At 67.8% G+C, this 19,191-nt stretch overlaps 1 protein-coding gene across 1 annotated transcript; it reads left to right on the top strand.

Annotated features, from left to right (window-relative positions):
- Positions 1-3,047: 3,047 nt before the first annotated feature.
- AOC1 (amine oxidase copper containing 1) lies at positions 3,048-18,520 on the top strand. Its single transcript, XM_059818733.1, has 6 exons — positions 3,048-3,156; positions 6,097-6,136; positions 15,248-16,815; positions 17,089-17,377; positions 17,981-18,113; positions 18,242-18,520. The coding sequence occupies exons 1-6, from the start codon at positions 3,048-3,050 to the stop codon at positions 18,518-18,520; spliced, it is 2,418 nt and encodes an 805-aa protein (XP_059674716.1).
- Positions 18,521-19,191: the final 671 nt, after the last annotated feature.

The raw sequence follows: 19,191 nt of genomic DNA, 5'->3' as shown, positions 1-19,191 counted from the left end.
CCGGCCACCCGCCGCGGCCGCTGCAGACCCCCACTGGCCCCTGGGAGAGGGGATGGCCCTCGCCCAGGGCTGGTCCCCCCCAGCTCCCTCCCCGCTGCCTCCGCAGTGACACAGGGACCCTCCGCACCGGCCCCCACCGGGTCCGTCCACCCACCCAGCTCCCAGGGTGGCCGGGGCCCCTCTCACCCGGCTCTTCCAACCGCGGCGAGTCCCGGGGGGACTGGGGGGACCCTGTGCCGTGGTGCCCTGTGCCAGGCGCTACCTACACATGGCACTGTCTGCCTCTGCCATGGGGGTCCTGGGCAGGGCCCCCCACCCCACGGTGCCTGGGACCCCCAGAGCAGCGTGGCAGGGCTGGACACACTGTCCAGGCCACGGACAGACGGACAGGCGGGGGGGCCCTCAGTCGGGGGCCACCGCAGACGAGCCCCCGTCCTGTGCTGCTGGAGCAGAGGAGCATCTCCCGAGGCCAGAGGGTCAAGCCCACCGCAAACACCCGCCAGCACTGGATGAAGGGACCCGCGGGACACGGCCCCGCAGAGCGTGGCGGTCCCTCCAGGCACCCGCAGCCAGGGGAGGGCACTGGGTGGGCAGCAGCGGGTGGAGCGGGGACCCCACCGGACACTGACCCCCAGTGCCCCCCCTGAAACCTCCTCGCCCGCTGACGGGCGCTTAGAGAGAGCCGGGAGACAGACAGCCCCTTCCAGAGACAACCGGAGAAGATGCCCTGTGACAACCGTCATCCTGTAACCACGCAGAGCGCGCGGCCCCGTGGGGGTCCAGAGCCCCCGTCGATCGTCGGACGGTGGGGCGCTGGTTGTAACAGCCGTGCTGGCGTGGGACGGCAGCACGCCGCACCGCCCCCACGTGCCGCACCGCTCCGGCTCCCCTCCTTCCCAGGGCGGGTCCGTGGTCCATATGCTGCCCTACTTCACACCAGCCAGCCCGCGCTCCGCTCCCGGGGGAACGGGACCTTCCTGGGTGCCGACAGATGTGCTACGGCCTGGAAACCCTGTTCCTCCAGCCGCGACCTGCACCGCCCGTGTCGACCTCTGCGCTTCTCCACGCCGGCATCCCGACGGCGTGAATTGGGGATTTTTATTTTTCTCAGTTTCTAGCACGCGGGCTGCTTCAGCGCACTCCAGGTACGAGGAATTTAAGACCCAGTAGCCAGAAGGATTGCATCAAGCATAAAGAGACATATTGCAAGCGTTCGCACTTGTATGATGTCATCGAGAAGGAGCAAACCCCCCTCGGTTTTGCAGGCAGCCTCATGTCTCCCCATCTGCTTGTGACCCCCTGCTCCGGAGCTGTTAGGCAGGGCGAGAACGCTTCAGGAGGAACTGGGGCAGTCGGATCAGGAGAAGCCGGTGCTCAGCACCACAGCGGCACGGCAGGCGCATTTCCAGGCCAGCGCTCGGGGGGGGCTGCCGGTGATTTATGCCGGTTATTCCACAGACACATCCCCTCTCGCCGGTTTCTGTGCCACCTCCGAACGCGACACACGCCGCGGCCCCAGGTGGCTTTTTTGGGATGCCCTAGTTGTGCCGCAACGTGCTGGGAGTACACGTGGTTTGGCCGTCGGTAACCAGGCCAAGAGCCGGTCACACGCGGAGGGGCCGGCGAGGGATGGGGAGCACGGGACCGTGAAGCGGGGCTCACTCGGACGTGAACGCTCGTTTGTGCTTCATGACTCAAAGAATCATGAAAAGTCCCAAAGTCACTTTCTTCTTTCTTTGCCGTTCGGAATGAATTCATGAGGCTGGAGGACGTTTTCCCAATTACATTTCTGGAATGAAACCAGAGCTGGAAGGGCCGGGGGAGTTTAGGACACTGAAGAGTGTCCATCATCCTCTTCTTAATACCCTTAAAGACAGATTTCTGGGTCTACGCTTTCTTTGTGCTAAAAATTACAGCAATTACTTCACTGTGAACCGAGCGCTGAAGGAAAAGGAGAGGCTGGACGTGGCTTGCCCAAAGGCATAGCCTGGTATGCGTGGAGCGAGGTGTCCGCACAGCCATTTTGCAGAGTGTTTGTCACCCAGAAGGACCTGAGGGTCTTCCAGGTGATGGGGTTGAGGTCTGGAAAGGACATTTCCTCCGATTTTCTAATATGCTGAAAAATCAGACCTTCAGCAGGCTGGTGCCTGCAGCGGCGCTGGCCGGGAGGAGAAATCCGTCTCCGGGCGGGCGGTGGAACAGGGCAGGCCAGGCTGCTGAGCTCAGGGAGGAGCAGGAGACGCAGAGGCAGGCTCGCATCCTGCGCAGGACGGACCAGGGCGACAGCGTCAGGGCCTGCCTCGGAAAGGAGACGCCCCTGTTTACTCTGAGACAGCGGATGACGCACAGACCCTCTCCAGCACATGACCCTCGTGCCTGCGTGCCGGTTGGCGTTCTCAGGGGCCCTCGCGGATCCCACATCTCCCCCAGGCAGCTGCAACAGGCGGAGGCGCGCACCTCCGACCCTACAGCAGCCGCGGTACAAAGCAACCGCCGTTACACAAGAACTATCAAGATCAGTCAAATAATCCCGAAGGGGATCAAAGATGGACAGTGACGCTGCAGTCGGTAAACGATCCCTGCGTGCCATCGTTGGCTTTCCCCGACAACACCGCCCCCCCCGTTTACGGGGGACACGGCAAAGCCCTTTGTTACCAGAGCCAGGTATGGGGGGAGCTGCCCCGAGGGCCAGCTGGGCGCGGGGAGACCTTCCCGCAGCGAGCTTCCAGCTTTCCCGAAGAAAACCCAGTTATCAAAGTAGCTGGTGCCCAGGGATGCTGGAAGCACCAACACTGTTTCTCTGTAGAAGACACCTCATCCCGGGAACAATATCCGCTAGGACTCTCCAGTACAGAGTCTCCTGATCTACGGAATGGAAAAAATAATAAAAAAACCCCAAACCCTCATGATCACCCCAAAATCTTTCATGAGAAATTGTTCCCCTTTCATAATATTTTGGCATTGCCAGGGTTAAGACAGAGCACTTGCAAGGTCCCCTCTTCCCTGTGCTCCCACCACAGCTGGGAGGTGGCACCTCCATCACAGCGATGCTCTGCGGGACTGGCCACGGCGGTAAGGGGGACATCCGGGATGGCAAAGCCCGCGGAACCCAGTCCCTCTTCTCGGGATGGAGAAAATCACCTCACACGCAGGGATGTGAGCCTTGTGCCCACTTCACGTGGGGTAACAGAGAAGAAAAAGAGGAGGGCAGTGTCACAACCAGCAACAAAACCAGATCAACGGAATGAAAAATCACTCCGTTGTTTCTAAACTCTTTGAAGGTTATTTTTGGCCAGAGACCGCACTGCCCTGCCTCCCACGCCAGCGAGATCTCGATTAACCTTTGTGTAATTAGCTTTCCCCAGAAGATGAGCTTTCATTACGCGAATACCAACAAGGGAATAGAGGGCACATCTTGGAGGGACGCCACAGAGCATGACATCCACGTGCTCACACAGACGCGTCACCTCCTCCTGCTCGGGAGCACGCTGGAGACGTCGCGGGCTCGCCACGGCACCCGCTCGGTGTAGGTGGACGCCACCAGGCAGAGCCGGGCTGGCAAAGGACGCCTCGCGGGCGAGATTCTGATGCATCGGCCGAATGCTGGTGTCGCAAGGACACCTTGTCAGACGGAAGGGCCTGCACAAAAGTAGACGGGCTCACTCTGGAGACTGCAAAGTCCGGAGGAAAAAAAACCCCACGGTTGGAGAGTTGGAAAGAAGTAGCGCTTGACTATTCAGTCACACTCAGAGCTGAACAGACACAGGAGACAGTGACCAAAACCCTCGGTGACATAGATAAACTCGCAGGGGGCAGAGGGTTATGAAGGCTCAATCTCCATCTCACGTGCAGACGAAGAGATTTCCCTCTGAAATTCGTGATGGAGTTTCCCCAGCTGTAAGCGTTACTTTACCGAAACAGCGTGGACAAAGCTAAGGGAAGGCTCTGCTGAACTCGAAGACAGTGTGTGGGCAGCCCCGGCAAGAGCGGTGCCGGGCAGTGTCCCCCGGGAACTGCAAAGCGCCCGTTTGCTCTCAGAGATAACCAGCTATGCTCAATCGATAAAACAATCTGGTCATCAGGGATGACACGAAGGGCTCTGCTAGTGACAAACGACAGAACTGAGACAGCCGGGGGCAAGCTCGCACACCGCCAGGCTTCGCCGGTACGGTCCGCGGGGTGCGCTGGCAGCGGGGAGGAGCTGTGGCACGAATCCAGTGTACGGGACCAGGGTGAAGACACCCTGGGGAAGCTGCGGACGGGGACTGCGGTGGGCTGGAGGCAGCCTGGAGCGCGCAGGCTCTCTGCAGAAGCTACCGAGATGCAACCGGGAGGCTCTGCAGGTCCTTTTCGTGTCCGAAGGGGAGAGAGGGAAGGGGCTGGTCTAGCAGCGTCCGCACCCAAGGGTTATCCTCCAGCGGGGACAAGGGGCTGTGCTGTAAAATGGAGGAGCTGCAGATGCAAACTGACACGCTACAGCCGCAGGGGAAAGCTGCACTCGCCGGGAGAGGAAGGTTGGGCTTTTAAAAGCGCTTATCCGTTTTCTCCAGCAGCAAGGGTGCTGCTCAGCTCGGGTGATTTAGTGGCTGCCCTTCCCAAAGCAGTCCTCTATGCCTTAAAAGGAAACATCCCTTTGGCGAAACATTGAATCCAGGCCCCAAAAAGAAGCATAAACTCATAAAAGGCCTGAGTAATGGAAGGTTTTCTCTCAAAAGAAAGAAACAGCTGGTGGAAGAGACGAGGGAGTTTACGGGGCCATTGTGTGTTTTGTTATTCTTTTGATTACAGGGTTTTTGACTGCAGTTATGGAACAGGCGGAAGAAAACTGCATCTGGTGTGAAGGCACCAGCTGGAGCAATTCAAACCCTCCTCCGAAGGGGGAGAGCTGAGAACCGCAGCAACCGCGCTGCACCGTGAGCGGAGGGACGGGCTCCAAAGGACGGCGTTAAAGGAGACGGTAAAGCTCAGCTTCACGCCTTCCTGCTTTAAAAGCACCTGATGTCCATGGCAAGGCGATGAAGGCAAAGGAAAATGAACCCTGTTTCATGCCGAGCAGGAGTGAAGCGCAGCCTCTTGGGTCTACAGGATAAAGGGACAGTTTAGGAAGAAGAGACGTTCAGTAAAACAGGACAAATAACCCCATTTCTCTTGCTTGGCAGGTACAAGGTTTCCAGGAGGCTGCTTTAATTTTGGAGGGGGATGACAGCAAACCATTTTTTCTCGTAAACAAGAAACTGGTCTTCCGCTAAGAAATACGACAGCGAAAGGTCTCACAAGAAACACAGCAGAGCTGTAGAAACATGTTTGAAGCTTTCCAGACATGTCCAGTCCTCGCGTTTGCTTTTCACAAGTTGCACCACAATCCGGCCCCTTCGTAACTAAAAACCTTCAAAGCACATATTTCCCCTCCAGCCTGCTCCGACGGCAGTCCTCGCCGCGATAGCGAACACAGGACGACAGCTCAAGGCCACAGAAGTCTCGCAGAGGTTTATTTTGAAATGCCCCACCCGATAAACTCCCCTGCTCCGGGAGGTGGCCGTTGGGACAGGACCTGCCCGCTGCCGGGCACAGGCCGGCACGCTGCCAGCCGGCGCTCGCCGGCCGATGGCACCCGCCTCTGACTCAGCGGTGGGAGGCCCCAGGGGCAGCTGGCTGACATAAAGCCGGTCTCCGGAGACACCCACGAGCGTTTTCTCTGCAGGGAGATGTCCCAAGAGGGAAGAGGGTGGCACGCTTATTCACAGGAAGCCACACAGCACGTTTCTTCTCCGGTTTATCACGCTGTCAGAGCCCCTGTGCACAGCCCCACTTAAGTCAGCTGGCAAAACCCTGAGGAAAGGTACGACTGCTCCCTGCCCCGTCTCACTGGGTGAGCAGCAGTCAGGGCGTGCCCGGGAGACGGGCCAAAGGCACGAGAGGAGGTCAAAAACCAACGCAGATGTCAGGAGTGTCCAGAGGCAAAGGGAGAACAAGAGAGAACGTCTCTGCACCACCATTTCACTCTGTCCTCAACCAGTCCTTCGGCAGGGCGAGCACTTCCGGGCCCCTTCTCCCAAAAGGGATCGGCTGGAGCAGCTTCCACATGAGGAAGAGCAGGCTGGGAGGCTTCAGCTTTGGGGAAAAAGTCGTCAGGAAGGTGATGGAGGTCCGCTAAGTCACAAGCGGCTGGAGAGGGCGGAGGAAGATCACCTGCCTCTTCACTGTCTCTCCAGCACAGGAACGGGGGCCACGAGGTGAAGCAAGCAGGACCCCATTTCAAAACTGAGAGCGATGTGTTCAGCGGCGAGAACCTCGCTGCAAATAACGACGCAGAAACGAGTATCTGTGAGTAAACCTCACCTTATTGAAAACCAGAGACGTGTCCAACGCACCTCCGGCGATATTGTGCGCAGCTGCTTTTGCAGAGCTTTTCGGTATCTCCAGCCTCCTCCTTTAGAAAGGATAGTCTTTCAGAGGCTGCCGAACTGCTGTCGCCTCCTCCGGAGAACAGGGCTATCCCAAAAAGGCCAGGTCTATCTCAGGCTCCAGCACAGGGAGGATCTCTCCAATTCTTGCCACCCCCAGACCATGCATCCCCTATGAACGTGAAGCTTTTGAGATCGGCACCTTAAAAAACAGAACGAGAGATACTCATCTGGTTCACCCTCACTGTCATGATAACGGCATCACCGCGCTCTTCAGGAACAGAAATAACGCAGCTTTGCACGTACAACAGTGCCGAATTGTCCCGTCCTTTTCCTGGTGGGACACACCGTAACAGGGCACGGAAAAGCTCCTGCAGGTGAGCGTTTTGGGATACGTCTGGAAAGGACGCCTACGCCCACCGCGCCCAAAGGTGAGGGCGAGCTGCTGAGGGACAGTGTAGGAGTACAACGGGGGGGTCAATACTCTTCCTACCCCCCCACTGCTGATCCAGGAGACGCTGAAGACACAGACTATCCCATCACACATCTGCTCAGACTGTTCAGGCTCTGAACAGTTAACCGGCTGCACTGTAAAATACGATTTGCTGCTCCACTCCAGCCTGTTTCTGGACAGAGCAGCATCAAACCTGCAGGCCCAGACACCCCCCTGCCGCAGCGGACTCCCTAACCTCCCCAGGCTTGAGCAGCTCCGCTGAGCAATCAGGTTTCTCCAGCCACCTCAGCCATTTCCTTAGCGATCGCTTTCCTCTCGCCTCTCCTTTGGCGGAAGCACGTTCGTCAACGCCGCGAGCTCTGCCCCGGTTGCCGCTCCAGTTTGTTGCGCTTCAGGGCAAGAGGAAGCACCGGCCTCCGCTCTCCCATGGGCATTTATCACCTGCGCCGCACTCTGCATGTGGCTGATAACTTAATCCGCTATGAAACGTAAACACCCGCTCCGAAGTTTTGTTTCAAAGGCTCCTTTGCTTCCAGACATCCTCGTGTGGTTTCCCTTTATAGAAACAGGAATTTTTCTTTTAAAACTAGAACAGTTTTGCAGATCCTCAGTGAGCCCGAGTTTGTAACGCAGCAGCGGGTGCGTTCGGCTCTGCAGGAGCGACGGTAAACGCTCCGGGAGCACGTCAGGGTCCCATGAGGGATTACCGTCTCTGCATCTCAGATTCTAAAATGCTGCTAAACGTGGCTTTGACTCGGTATTACCAATAACATGGGAAATACGATGCTTTTAACAGCCAAGCAGGTTTAGGAAAAGCTTCTGTCACTGCCAAGATGAGCTTCAAACTCTCAGTGGGGAACTGTCACACACGCACCCGGTCAGCCTGTCCCTCCGCGCCCATGTCTGGTGAAACCGTTCTGCTTCTAAAAGGTCCTTGTGCCCTTCTGCGTCACCTGCGATGGCACCTGGCCTGCCCGCCACCTCCCTTTGCGTCTTCCGGGACTCTGGCTTTTGGAGACGAGCTCTTACTCCCCCAAAACCATTGAGCTTCGCCAGACTTGCACCGCGTTTTCTTGAGAGACACCCCTGACCTTCCTCAAGGCCGCGGCTACGGCGATGCTACAAAGAGCCCCACAGAATGCCGCTGCGCGATGAGATAACCGCGCTAATGCGGAGGACAGCGCGCGTCCTCTGGGACTCTTCTCGCACAAGCACCGGGACACGCGCAGGGTTTGAAACGGCTCCTTCCAAGGCTTCATCCAGGCGCGAGGAGGTTCCCAGCTCTCAGGGAGGCAAACCCCGGCCTTCCCTCCGCCGCCGTCGCGCCCCTCAAGCCGCCCCCAGCCCTCTCTCCGCCCTCAGCGGGGTCTCCGGGCCCTGCAAACGCTCCCGAGGCTGCCAGGCCGGGCCCGCCGGGCCCTCGGGCCCCCTCCTGCAGGCTGGCGGGGGTGCGACAGGCCGGCCCGGCCCAGCCCAGGCCCCGCTGGGCCTCGCCCGAGCGGCAGGGCCCCGCTGTCCGCCGCAGGGGCCCGGGCTGGCGGTGCCGGTGCTGGCCGGGCTCCAGCCCGAGGGGAGCGCCCCGGGACAAGCGCCCGCGGCGGGGCCGGCCGGAGAAGGGCCGGGGAGGGGAGAGCGGCGGGCCGGGCCCGGGGGTAAGGCAGCGCCCGGCGCCCGCAGGTCGGTGCTCCCGGCCAGGCCGCGTTGCCATAGCGACAGCAGCCGCGCCAGCCGCCCGCCGAGCGGCGGCCTCGCGACCCCTGCCGGGCCGGCGCGGGGTGCGGCGGGGGTTGCTATGGTGACGGAGGGGCGAGGGGGCGTTGCCGTGGGGGCGTGGGAGGGCGGGGCGGAGGGAGGCGTTGCCATGGGAACAGTGCGGGACGGAGACGGATGGGAGGTGCGGCGGTGCGGAGAGGCGTTGCCATGGGGACGGGGGGTCGGGGAGGCGTTGCCATGGGGATGGAGGAAGTGAGGAGAGGCGTTGCCATGGGGACGGGGTGTAGCCGTGGGGATGGGGGGGTCAGGGACGCGTTGCCATGGGGACGGGATGTAGCCGTGGGGATGGGGGGGCAGGGACGCGTTGCCATGGGGACAGGGGGTCGGGGAGGCGTTGCCATGGGGATGGAGGAAGTGAGGAGAGGCGTTGCCATGGGGACGGGGTGTAGCCGTGGGGATGGGGGGTCAGGGACGCGTTGCCATGGGGACGGGATGTAGCCGTGGGGATGGGGGGCAGGGACGCGTTGCCATGGGGACGGGGTGTAGCCGTGGGGATGGGGGGTCAGGGACGCGTTGCATGGGGACGGGGTGTAGCCGTGGGGTTGGGGGGTCAGGGACGCGTTGCCATGGGGACGGGATGTAGCCGTGGGGATGGGGGGGGTCAGGGACGCGTTGCCATGGGGACGGGATGTAGCCGTGGGTACCGGAGGGGTAGGGGTTGTGTTGCCATGGTGACAGGGTGTAGGAGGGACAGGCCGAGGCATTGCCATGGGGCTCTGCCCCCCCCAGGCCTTGGGGAGACCCCCCGGGACCCCCGGGCAGCCCACCCGGGGGGGGGGGAGCAGGGCCGGGTGGGATGGCCCCACGGAGGGACTGATGCTGCCCCCGCCGTGCTGCCCACCCGCTCGGGGTGGCCCCACTGGCAGGGGGACGGTCACGGGTGGGGGAGACCCCTCCCCGGCTTGGCCCCTGGGAGCACCAGGACTCCTGGGGGGGGCAGAGGGGGCAGAGCTGGGTGCTGAGCCCCATGTCGGGACAAGCGGGTGCTCCCAGCCCCAGGAGCGGTCCCGTGCTGGGGCCAGCACCCTGCCGGGACACGCGTCCCCCTCCACCAGCACCCCACGGGCGCTGCCGCACTGGGGGCAGCCCGTGGCCACTGCCCCACGGGCGGGTGACCACCCCAAACCCGAGGGGTTGACGATGCCGTGCCGGGAACCGGCCCTTCTCCTGCCCACGGAGAAGCACGCGGGCTCGGGGAGGGCAGGCCGGCTCGTGCACGGTGCAGCACCGGGGCATGCAGCGGCCACGTGGCGAGGCCGGTGGCCTGGCAGCCCCAGCAGCGCCAGCTGGCCGGCCTTTCTCCGTGACGGATTATCTCGACGCGACGGCTTTCCCTGCTGAGCCGCAGGTCTTTAGGGCAGTAATCCCGGCACAGCCACCGCGGCGTAAAGCCCCACGGCAGCTCATGCGCCAGTGCCGTGCACCGAACCGCTGCCTTCATCGGTGCTCTTGACGCCCTCTCCGCAGCGGGGGCTGCAGGTGTCCCGCCGAATTCCCCATGACTCTTCCCAGCTCCATAATTCTGCCCTGCGCCGAGAGGAAGGCGCCGGCTCACGAAGGCGCAACAGCCCGGAGCCACCTCCCTGGGGACAGCGGGCGGGAGACGTCACCAAGCGTGTCCCACACTGGCTCCGCGCCCACGGGTGCGACTGCTCGGCAAAGCGTGTCCCACTGGGATCTGGCCCCGCCGAGCATCCCCGGACGTGCCCAGGGGGATGGAAATTTCCACGGGGAAGATGGCGGGGAAGGGAGCCAGCGTCCCCCTCACTTCGGCCGCTGGGACATCACCCAACCGCCCGTGCCGGGGCGTCAGCGCCGAAATCGCCCTGTGGAAAGGGCCACGGCAGCGGCATCGCTGCCTGCGCCTGTGGGCCCCGGGGGAATCGCGGGCACCGGGGCTCTTCGGAGCACAGCTCACCGCCGGCCGTGCCGCGGCCTCGGCCTCACTCCCACCGCACAGCCCTGGGCTTGGGGCTGGGGGGCGGCCCCGGGGCGCAGGGGGGACGCTCCGGGGATGGCTCCCAGGGTCTCCCGCAGCACCCGATCCCAACTCCGGGGCCAGACCCCGCTCCCTTGGCGTTCCCCATCGGGTGGGCATCTCCTCCCCGGGGTGGGAGCTGCGGCGGCTGCCCGGCCACGTCTGGCTTTGGCAGAGCCTGTCCGTCTGCCCGTCTGTCGGCATCTCCAGCTGGGGCAGGAGCCCTGCACCAGCACCCAAGGGGCACCCACGATGCTCCCGGAGCGGGAGCTGGACGGACCCGGGCTCTGGCGTCTCCTGCGCGGCTGGGGGGGCCGCGGTGCCCCGTGGGGCAGAGCCTGTGGGGCAGGAGGCACGAGGGCTCTGGGGGCCCACGCTCGGCTCCCCCCACGTTACGCACCTCCCGCTTTTCCCGCTTCCCCGAGTTCTCATTCCGAACTGGTTCCCCTCCGCGCCCCTGCGGGAGCCGGGGGGGCAGGTGGGTGTCTCTGCCCCGGGGCAGGGACGGGACGAACCCCGTATTGCACCCCCCGACCCCGGGGGCGAGCGGCTGAGCCCCCCCCCGCAGCCCACGTCCCCCCGCCTGGGAGGGATCGGCAAACGCCGCGTACGGGTGCTGGGGATGCCGTGGGTGCTCCGGGCCGTGGGTGCCAGCGGGGGACAAGGAGCACCCCGTGGGTGCCGAGATCCTCCCCCCCACTCCTGTCCCTCCCCGGGAGGGACCGGGACACTCCGGCATCACCCCCTGACCACGCAGCCGCCTCCCCCCCGGGAATTGTCCTGACTGCGGACCCCCGGCCGGAGCTGGGTGAGCTCCGAGCCCCCGGGTGCCCCAGGGGCACACCTGCACCCCCCCCCCGGCCTCGTCCCTCCGCACTGCACAGCACCACCCTGACCAGGGGCCACCCGAACCCCAGCCCCGGTGCTGCCCCTGCACCCACACCCACAGAGCACCCACACCCACAGAGCACCCACACCTGCAACCCCCCCAGCAGAGCACCCACAGAGCACCCACACCTGCAACCCCCCCACACAGAGCACCCACACCCACAGAGCACCCACCCCAGCAGAGCACCCACAGAGCACCCACATCCACAGAGCACCCACCCCAGCAGAGCACCCACACCTGCAGAGCACCCACACCTGCAACCCCCCCACAGAGCACCCACATCCACAGAGCACCCACACCTGCAACCCCCACACAGAGCACCCACACCCACAGAGCACCCACCCCAGCAGAGCACCCACACCTGCAACCCCCCCCAGCACCCCCCCCAGCAGAGCACCCACAGAGCACCCACATCCACAGAGCACCCACACCTGCAACCCCCCCACAGAGCACCCACACCCACAGAGCACCCACCCCAGCAGAGCACCCACACCTGCAACCCCCCCCAGCACCCCCCCCAGCAGAGCACCCCCCCCAGCAGAGCACCCACAGAGCACCCACATCCACAGAGCACCCACACCTGCAACCCCCCCACAGAGCACCCACACCCACAGAGCACCCACCCCAGCAGAGCACCCACAGAGCACCCACATCCACAGAGCACCCACACCTGCAACCCCCCCCGCAGAGCACCCACAGAGCACCCACACCTCCAGAGCACCCACACCTGCAACCCCCCCACAGAGCACCCACATCCACAGAGCACCCACACCTACAACCCCCCCCAGCACCCCCCTCAGAGCACCCACACAGCACCCACACCTCCAGAGCACCCCCCCCGCAGAGCACCCACACCCCCCGAGCCCCCACCCCTCTCCTCAGCCCCGCAGAGCCCCCCCCCGCAAACCCCCCCCTTCTTTTCCCCCCCCCAACACAGCCCCCCCCTTACCCCCCCCAGCGCCCGCCCCGGGGGGGGGGAGCCGCGGGACGTGGGGGGGTGTGTGTGTCCCCTCCCGGGGGGGGGCGGCACCGAGCGGGCAGCGCGGGGAGGGGCACGGCCGGGGGGGGGCGGGACCGGCAATCATTAACCCGGGGCCGGGCAGGGCGCCCACCCGGGGCACGGCCGCCCCCCCCCCCCTCCTCTTCCCCCCCCCCCCCGGAGCCCCCCCCACACCCTCCCCACGCGAAGGGTGCGTGGAGCCCTTCGTGGGGCACCGTGGGGCGCCCCACTTCCCACGCGGGACAGAGGCGCGGTGATCCACGGGGGGGTTTGGGGACGGGGGGGCTGCGGGGGGGGGGGCGGGGGAGCGCCGGAGGCGCTCCCCCGCCCCCCCCCCCCCGCAGCCCCCCCGTCTTCTTTGCGTGTCCGTGGTCTCGCGTGGGTTTCCCCCCGCTGTTATCTCGCCTCGTCCCTGGAGTTTGATCGCAGCGAGGCCATAAAGAGCGCAGCCCCCAGAGCGGGGGGGGGCCCCCGGGGGGGGGTAACGACCGGGCGGCCACGGGGACGGAGCCTGCGGTTCATTAACCCGCGGGGGGGCCCCACGCGCGGGGTGGGAGGCGGAGCGGGGCAGCGCACCCCCCCCCCGCACTTCACGCTTATTCCCGTGGGGGGGGGGGGGTGCGCCCCCGAAGGAGCCCCCACTCCACGCACAGCCCACGGGGGGGGGGGGGGAGGTGCTGTCACGGCGCGTGGGTTGCGCGCCCACGCGGTGCCCACCTCGGGGTGGGGTGGGGGGGGTGTTGCTCCAGGGTCCCTCCCCGCCTCGCGTGGGGCGCGGGGCCCCTCCCGCGTGGGGCCCCTCCCCGGCCCCCCCCGCGTGGGCGTGTCGGGCGGGAGCGCGGCGGCGAGCGGCGGCGGGAGCGCGGAGGTGCGGAGCGGTGGTCGCATCCCCCCCCCGGGGGGGGGCGTGGGAAACCCGTCCGGGGGGGGGAACACGTCCCGGGGGGGGGGGGGTCGTGGGTAACCCGTCCCGGGGGGGGGATGTGGGAAACCCGTCCCGGGGGGGGTGGCGTGGGAAACCCCTCCCGGGGGGGGGGGGCGTGGGAAACCCGTCCCGGAGGGGGGGGGTCGTGGGAAACCCGTCCCGGGGCGGGGGGCGTGGGAAACCCGTCCCGGGGGGGGGCGTGGGAAATCCGTCCCGGGGGGGGGGGGTCGTGGGTAACCCGTCCCGGGGGGGGGATGTGGGAAACCCGTCCCGGGGGGGGGGGCGTGGGTAACCCGTCCCGGGGGGGGGGGGGTCGTGGGAAACCCGTCCCGGGGGGGGTCGTGGGAAACCCGTCCCGGGGGTGGTCGTGGGAAACCCGTCCCGGGGCGGGGGGCGTGGGAAACCCGTCCCGGGGGGGGGCGTGGGAAACCCGTCCCGGGGGGGGGGGCGTGGGAAACCCGTCCCGGGGGGGGGCCCCGGGGGGTGGCGGAGCGGGGAGGGGGGGGGACGGGCCCCGGCGGAGCGGCCTTGACCCCGGGCAGGCTCGGGCAGGGCGGGGGGGGGCGCGGAGGAGGGGGGGGTCAGCGCCCCCCGGGGCGGCGGGGCCGGGGCAGAGAGCGGGCAGCAGCCGGGCAGGCGGGTTCCCGGAGCGTGGGCTGGTGAGTGGGGGGCAGAGGGGGGGTCTGGGGGGGCTGCGGGGCCTGCGAGGGGGGGGCTGCTCCTTGGGGAGCACCTCCGCCCCGGTGGGGTGCCCGGCTAAGGGTGGGGGTCCGGCAGTCACCCTGGGGTGCAGAGCACCCATGCTGCCCCGGCGCTCTGTCCGGCAGCCGCGGCGTGCGGGTGCTCCGTCGACAGCCCCGACGTCAGGCGGGGGGCTCTGGGGGGCAGCCCCCGCAGCAGGACCCCCCCGCGTGGCACCGGGGCACCGTCGGGGTTTTGGTTGCAGGAGGCGAGAGCCGCCGTCCGTCCCGGCACAGCGCAGGCCCCCTCCCTGCCCCCAAAAGCCCCCCATACCGGCGTCCCCCCCGGCCAAAGCTGCCGCCTTTGGGTGGGCCCCGTCTGCTGGCGCGAGCCCCCGGCGGGGCTGGGTCGGAGGGGGCTGCGCAGCCCCCGTGGCAGGTGCCGGCCGTCGCGGGGTGCCGCCACGTGCCCATTGCCCCTGGCACCCCACGGCCTGCGGAAGCGGTGGGTGCTGGGTGGGGGTCCCGGCACCCCGAGCAGAGCCCGTCCCCTCCTGCTGCCGCCAGCCCGGTCCCCCCCTGCTCCTCTCCCGTTAACCGCCGCTGCGGGGTCCACCGGGCTCCCACCGGGCCGGGCTCCGGCAGAGCCCCCGGGGCTTGGGCTGGCGGCAGGGACCCCTCAACTGGGGGGGCTGCGCCCACGGATGGACCCCAGCGCCCCGACGGCTCCCTCCCGGGGGTTGGGTGCTCCCACGGGGCCGGTGCTCAGCACCCGATGGGGTTCGTGCTCCCCCAGGATGGGAGCAACGGCATGGCATGGCACGGCACGGCACGGCACGGCACGGCATGCTGCCAGCTCACCGGCGCAGTGTTGCAGGGCAGGATGGGACGGCACGTGCTATTGTCATCCTGCGGTGCCCGAGCCGCGTTTTGCCGGGGTGCCGGCCCTGTCGGTGCCTGCCGGCGGGGAAAGGCCGGGGCTGCCCAGGCAGCGCGGGCTGAGCGCCAGGTCTGCACCGAAGACTGCGGCAGAGAGCGGGGATCGGCTGTTCCCCGTCCCCAGGGAGAGCGTCGGTCACCGCCGGCCGCAGGCAGGGCCACGGCCCCGCGGCCGACCGCTCCCTCTGCCCCCAGGTCCCCCAAGGATGTGGCTGCTCCGGCTCGCCTGGGCGCTGGCTGTGCTGGGCGTCGCGGCCGGCTCCGGCCCCGGCCCCAGCCCCAGCTCCGGCCCCACGGCGCAGCCTCCGGACAAGGCGTCCATCTTCGCCGACCTGTCTCCGGCGGAGCTGCGGGCCGTGCGCGCCTTCCTGATGAGCCGCCCGGAGCTGGGGCTGTCCCCGAGCCGCGGGGGGCCCCTGGCCAAGAACACCCTCTTCCTGGTGGAGCTGCTGCCCCCCAAGAAGCGGCTGGCCCTGCGCTACCTGGACCAGGGCGGCCCCCCGCCACGGCGCCAGGCTCGGGCCGTCGTCTTCTTCGGGGGGCAGGCGGAGCCCAACATCACCGAATTCGCCGTGGGGCCCCTGCCCCGGCCCAGCTCCTACCGGCCGCTGCGCTTCAAGGGGGGCCGCGCCGTCCCCTTCACCGCCCGGCCCATGACCCAGCTGGAGTACGAGCTGCTGCACCGCACGCTGGCGGAGGCGATGGAGCCGCTCTACCGGCTGCTGCGCGACTCCACCGGCTTCTGGTACCACAACTGCTCCCGGCACTGCCTGACCTTCTCCGACATCGCGCCGCGGGGGCTGGCGCCCGGCGAGCGCCGCAGCTGGCTGGTGCTGCAGCGCTTCGTGGAGGGCTTCTTCCTGCACCCGGTGGGGCTGGAGGTGCTGGTGGACCACCGGGACCCCGACCCGCGGCGCTGGGCGGTGCAGCGGCTCTGGTACAACGGGCAGTACTTCTCCAGCCCGCAGGAGCTGGCCGAGCGCTACGAGCGGGGGACGCTGGCGGTGGCCCGCCTGGCCGAGCCCCCGTTCCGGCAGCTCTTCTCCAGCTATGAGCCCCGCGGGAGCTTCGCCACCGGCACCCCCACCGAGGTGCACGGGGCCAAGGTGTGCGAGCCCCAGGGCCGGCGGTACCGGCTGCGGGGCAACCGGCTGGAGTACGGGGGCTGGAGCCTGGCCTTCCGCCTGCGCTCCTCCGCCGGCCTCCAGCTCTTCGACCTGCGCTTCAACGGCGAGCGCCTGGCCTACGAGGTGAGCGTGCAGGAGGCCATCGCCTTCTACGGGGGCCACACGCCGGCCGCCATGCAGACCAAGTACATGGACGCCGGCTGGGGCATGGGCTCCGTCACCTACGAGCTGGCCCGCGGCATCGACTGCCCCGAGGCGGCCACCTACCTGGACGCCCACCACCTCTACGACGCCGACGGGCCGGTGCGCTTCTCCGGCGCCATCTGCGTCTTCGAGCTGCCCACCGGCGTCCCGCTCCGCCGCCACTTCGACAGCGACTTCCAGGGGGGGTTCCACTTCTACGCCGGCCTGGAGGGGCAGGCGCTGGTCCTGCGCACCACCTCCACCGTCTACAACTACGACTACATCTGGGACTTCCTCTTCTACCCCAACGGCGTGATGGAGGCCAAGGTCCACGCCACCGGCTTCATCCACGCCACCTTCTACACGCCGCAGGGCCGGCGCTACGGCAGCCGCGTCCACAGCCACCTCCTGGGCAACCTCCACACCCACCTGGTGCACTACAAGGTGGACCTGGACATCGCAGGTGCGGCCCCCCCGCCGCCCCGCGGTCCCCCCCGCTCCCTCGGCCGGACCCCCGGCTCCGGGAAGGGTGCTGGGAGCTGGGGCCGGACCCCGCACCGGGGGCTCGGGAGCCTCGTCCCCAGGGGACCGTTGCCGTCTGGGCAGCGCCCGGACCCTCTGAAGATGACCCCCGCCCCAGGGTGGCATCTCTGTGGGGTCCCAGCCCCGCGCCCCGGGCAAGGGGCTGCCGGCGCGCCCCGGTCCCCGCTGCCGCTCACGGCCTCTCTGCTTGCAGGCACCGGCAACAGCTTCGAGACGATGGACGTGCGCTTCGAGAACATCTCCAACCCCTGGAGCCCGGGCGCCCGCGTGGTGCAGCCCTGGCTGCACCGGCAGCCCCGCCGCAGCGAGCGCCAGGCCGCCTTCCCCTTCGGCAAGGCGCTGCCCCGCTACCTGCTCTTCTACAACCCGCACCAGCGCAACCGCTGGGGCCACCCGCGCAGCTACCGCATCCAGCACAGCTCCCACGCCGGGCGGGTGCTGCCCCGCGGCTGGCAGGAGGAGAAGGGCGTCTCCTGGGGCAGGTGGGGTGGGGGGTCCCCGCAGCGCGAGGACGCGGCTCCTTGCCGGCCCCGGTGGGCTCCGGCACGGCTGGCACTGCTGTCTGCGTGCCGAGCCCCGAGCGTCGCTCAGCCGCCGCGGTGTCGGCGCGGGGACCTTCCGCTGGCGGCACTTCGTGCCCTCGGCTCCGTGTCCCCACCCCGGCAGCCCCTCTGCAGGCTGAGCCGGTCGCGGTCACGGCTGCCGCCATCCTGGCAGCCAGGTGACCCCCGCAGAGACCCCCCCGTTCCTGCCGCGGCACCCCGGGGCAGGCGGTGGCGTCCGCCCCAGGGGCACTGGGGTCCCAGCTGTGAGCACCCCGGCTGAGGGCCGCCCCGGCCCCCCCCAGCCTGGCACAGCGGGGGTGCGGTCGGTGGCCTCACCGGTGCGGTCTGCCGCACCGAGACCCCCCGCAGCTGGGGAGCCCCCCCGGGACCCCTCGCCTCCCCGCGCGGGTGGGCAGCGGGTGGCGCAGCTGGGGGGAGCCCGGGCAGGGGCGGGAGATGGGTCCTCGCCCCGGCACCCCGGCACGTGGGTCCGCTCCCTGCCCCCGGCGATGGGCCCGATCCTGCCCCCCTCCCGCGCAGGTACCACCTGGCCGTGACGCGGCACCACGAGAACGAGCCCAGCAGCAGCAGCATCTACGCCCAGAACGACCCCTGGGAGCCCCTGGTCAGCTTCGAGGGCTTTCTCCGCAACAACGAGACCATCGAGGACCAGGTGACAGCCCGGGGACACCAGGCTGCGGGGACCGAGCGGGGTGGGGGGGGTGGCAGCCTGGGCACCGCAGCCGGGGGGGATCTGCCACGCCACGTGCCCCGGTGACAGCCACGGTCCCCTCCGCGCAGGACCTGGTGGCCTGGGTGACCGTCGGCTTCCTGCACGTCCCGCACGCCGAGGACATCCCCAACACGGCCACCCCCGGCAACGCCGTCGGCTTCTTCCTGCGCCCCTTCAACTTCTTCGACGAGGACCCCTCGGTGGCCTCGCGCAGCCCCGTCATCGTCCGGCCGCTGGACCCCCCCACCTTCTCCCGGCTGGAGATCCAGCGCTGGACGCCGGCCAGTCCCGGCCCCTGCGTCGCCCCGGAGCCCTTCACCTACAATGGCACCTACTGGCAGGAGTGACCTGCCCTGCGGCCGGCGGGGACCCCGGGCACCCTGTGCCGCACCGGACCGGGGCGGCTGTGGGGACACCGAGGCGTGGGCCGCGGTGTGCCATGCCGTGCCATGTCCCGGGCTCAGTAAAGGCAATGCCACCTCCTCCGGCCCCATCTCTGCCCGGGCCGTGTGGCGGCCCTGGCACCGCCGCGGGCACCGTGGCCGTGGCGGGCGCAGGGAGCGCCTTGTCCCGCCGATGGGCTGTTGCAATATTTAATTACGCCGTCATTCAAGGTTGCCCCCGCACCCCGCACCCTTCCCCTGGCCTTTGCACCCCCCGGGGCCACGGCCCACGTGGGATGGGTGCTGGCGTCGCCCTCGCCACGCCCCGCGGACGGTGCCCCCGTCCCTTCCCTCCCGTGGGGTCCTGTCCCGCTCCCCGTGGCACCGTCAGGGAAGCCGCCGCAGTGGCACAGCTCTGCCGTGGCCCCGTCCCGCAGCGCAGCCGCACACAGAGCCGGGGTGTCCGTCCGGTTTATTTGGGGGGGGGCGGGCAGGGGGGGCACCTACCGCGGAAGGCGACATGCAGGGCTGTGCGAAACGGCAGGGCGGGCACACGCGGCGCCCGGCTACGGGACGACGGCACGAACACGGCACACGCTACCGGGAGCCGGCGGGCGAGCGGGTGGGTGGGCAGC

The sequence above is a fragment of the Gavia stellata genome, chromosome 6, assembly GCF_030936135.1.
Source record: "Gavia stellata isolate bGavSte3 chromosome 6, bGavSte3.hap2, whole genome shotgun sequence".
Lineage (NCBI taxonomy): Eukaryota > Metazoa > Chordata > Aves > Gaviiformes > Gaviidae > Gavia > Gavia stellata.
The sequence above is the reverse complement of the archived record's forward strand: the minus strand, read 5'-3'. Positions and strand labels throughout refer to the sequence as shown.

What these genes read in the sequence shown, in the direction of transcription:
- AOC1 (XM_059818733.1), top strand. Translation starts at nt 3,048, where the DNA reads ATGCTCTGCGGGACTGGCCACGGCGGTAAGGGGGACATCCGGGATGGC. An exon ending in GGTGGACCTGGACATCGCAG is followed by an intron (nt 16,816 to 17,088) that starts GTGCGGCCCCCC and finishes CTCTGCTTGCAG; the next exon opens with GCACCGGCAACAGCTTCGAG. An exon ending in ACGAGACCATCGAGGACCAG is followed by an intron (nt 18,114 to 18,241) that starts GTGACAGCCCGG and finishes CCCTCCGCGCAG; the next exon opens with GACCTGGTGGCCTGGGTGAC.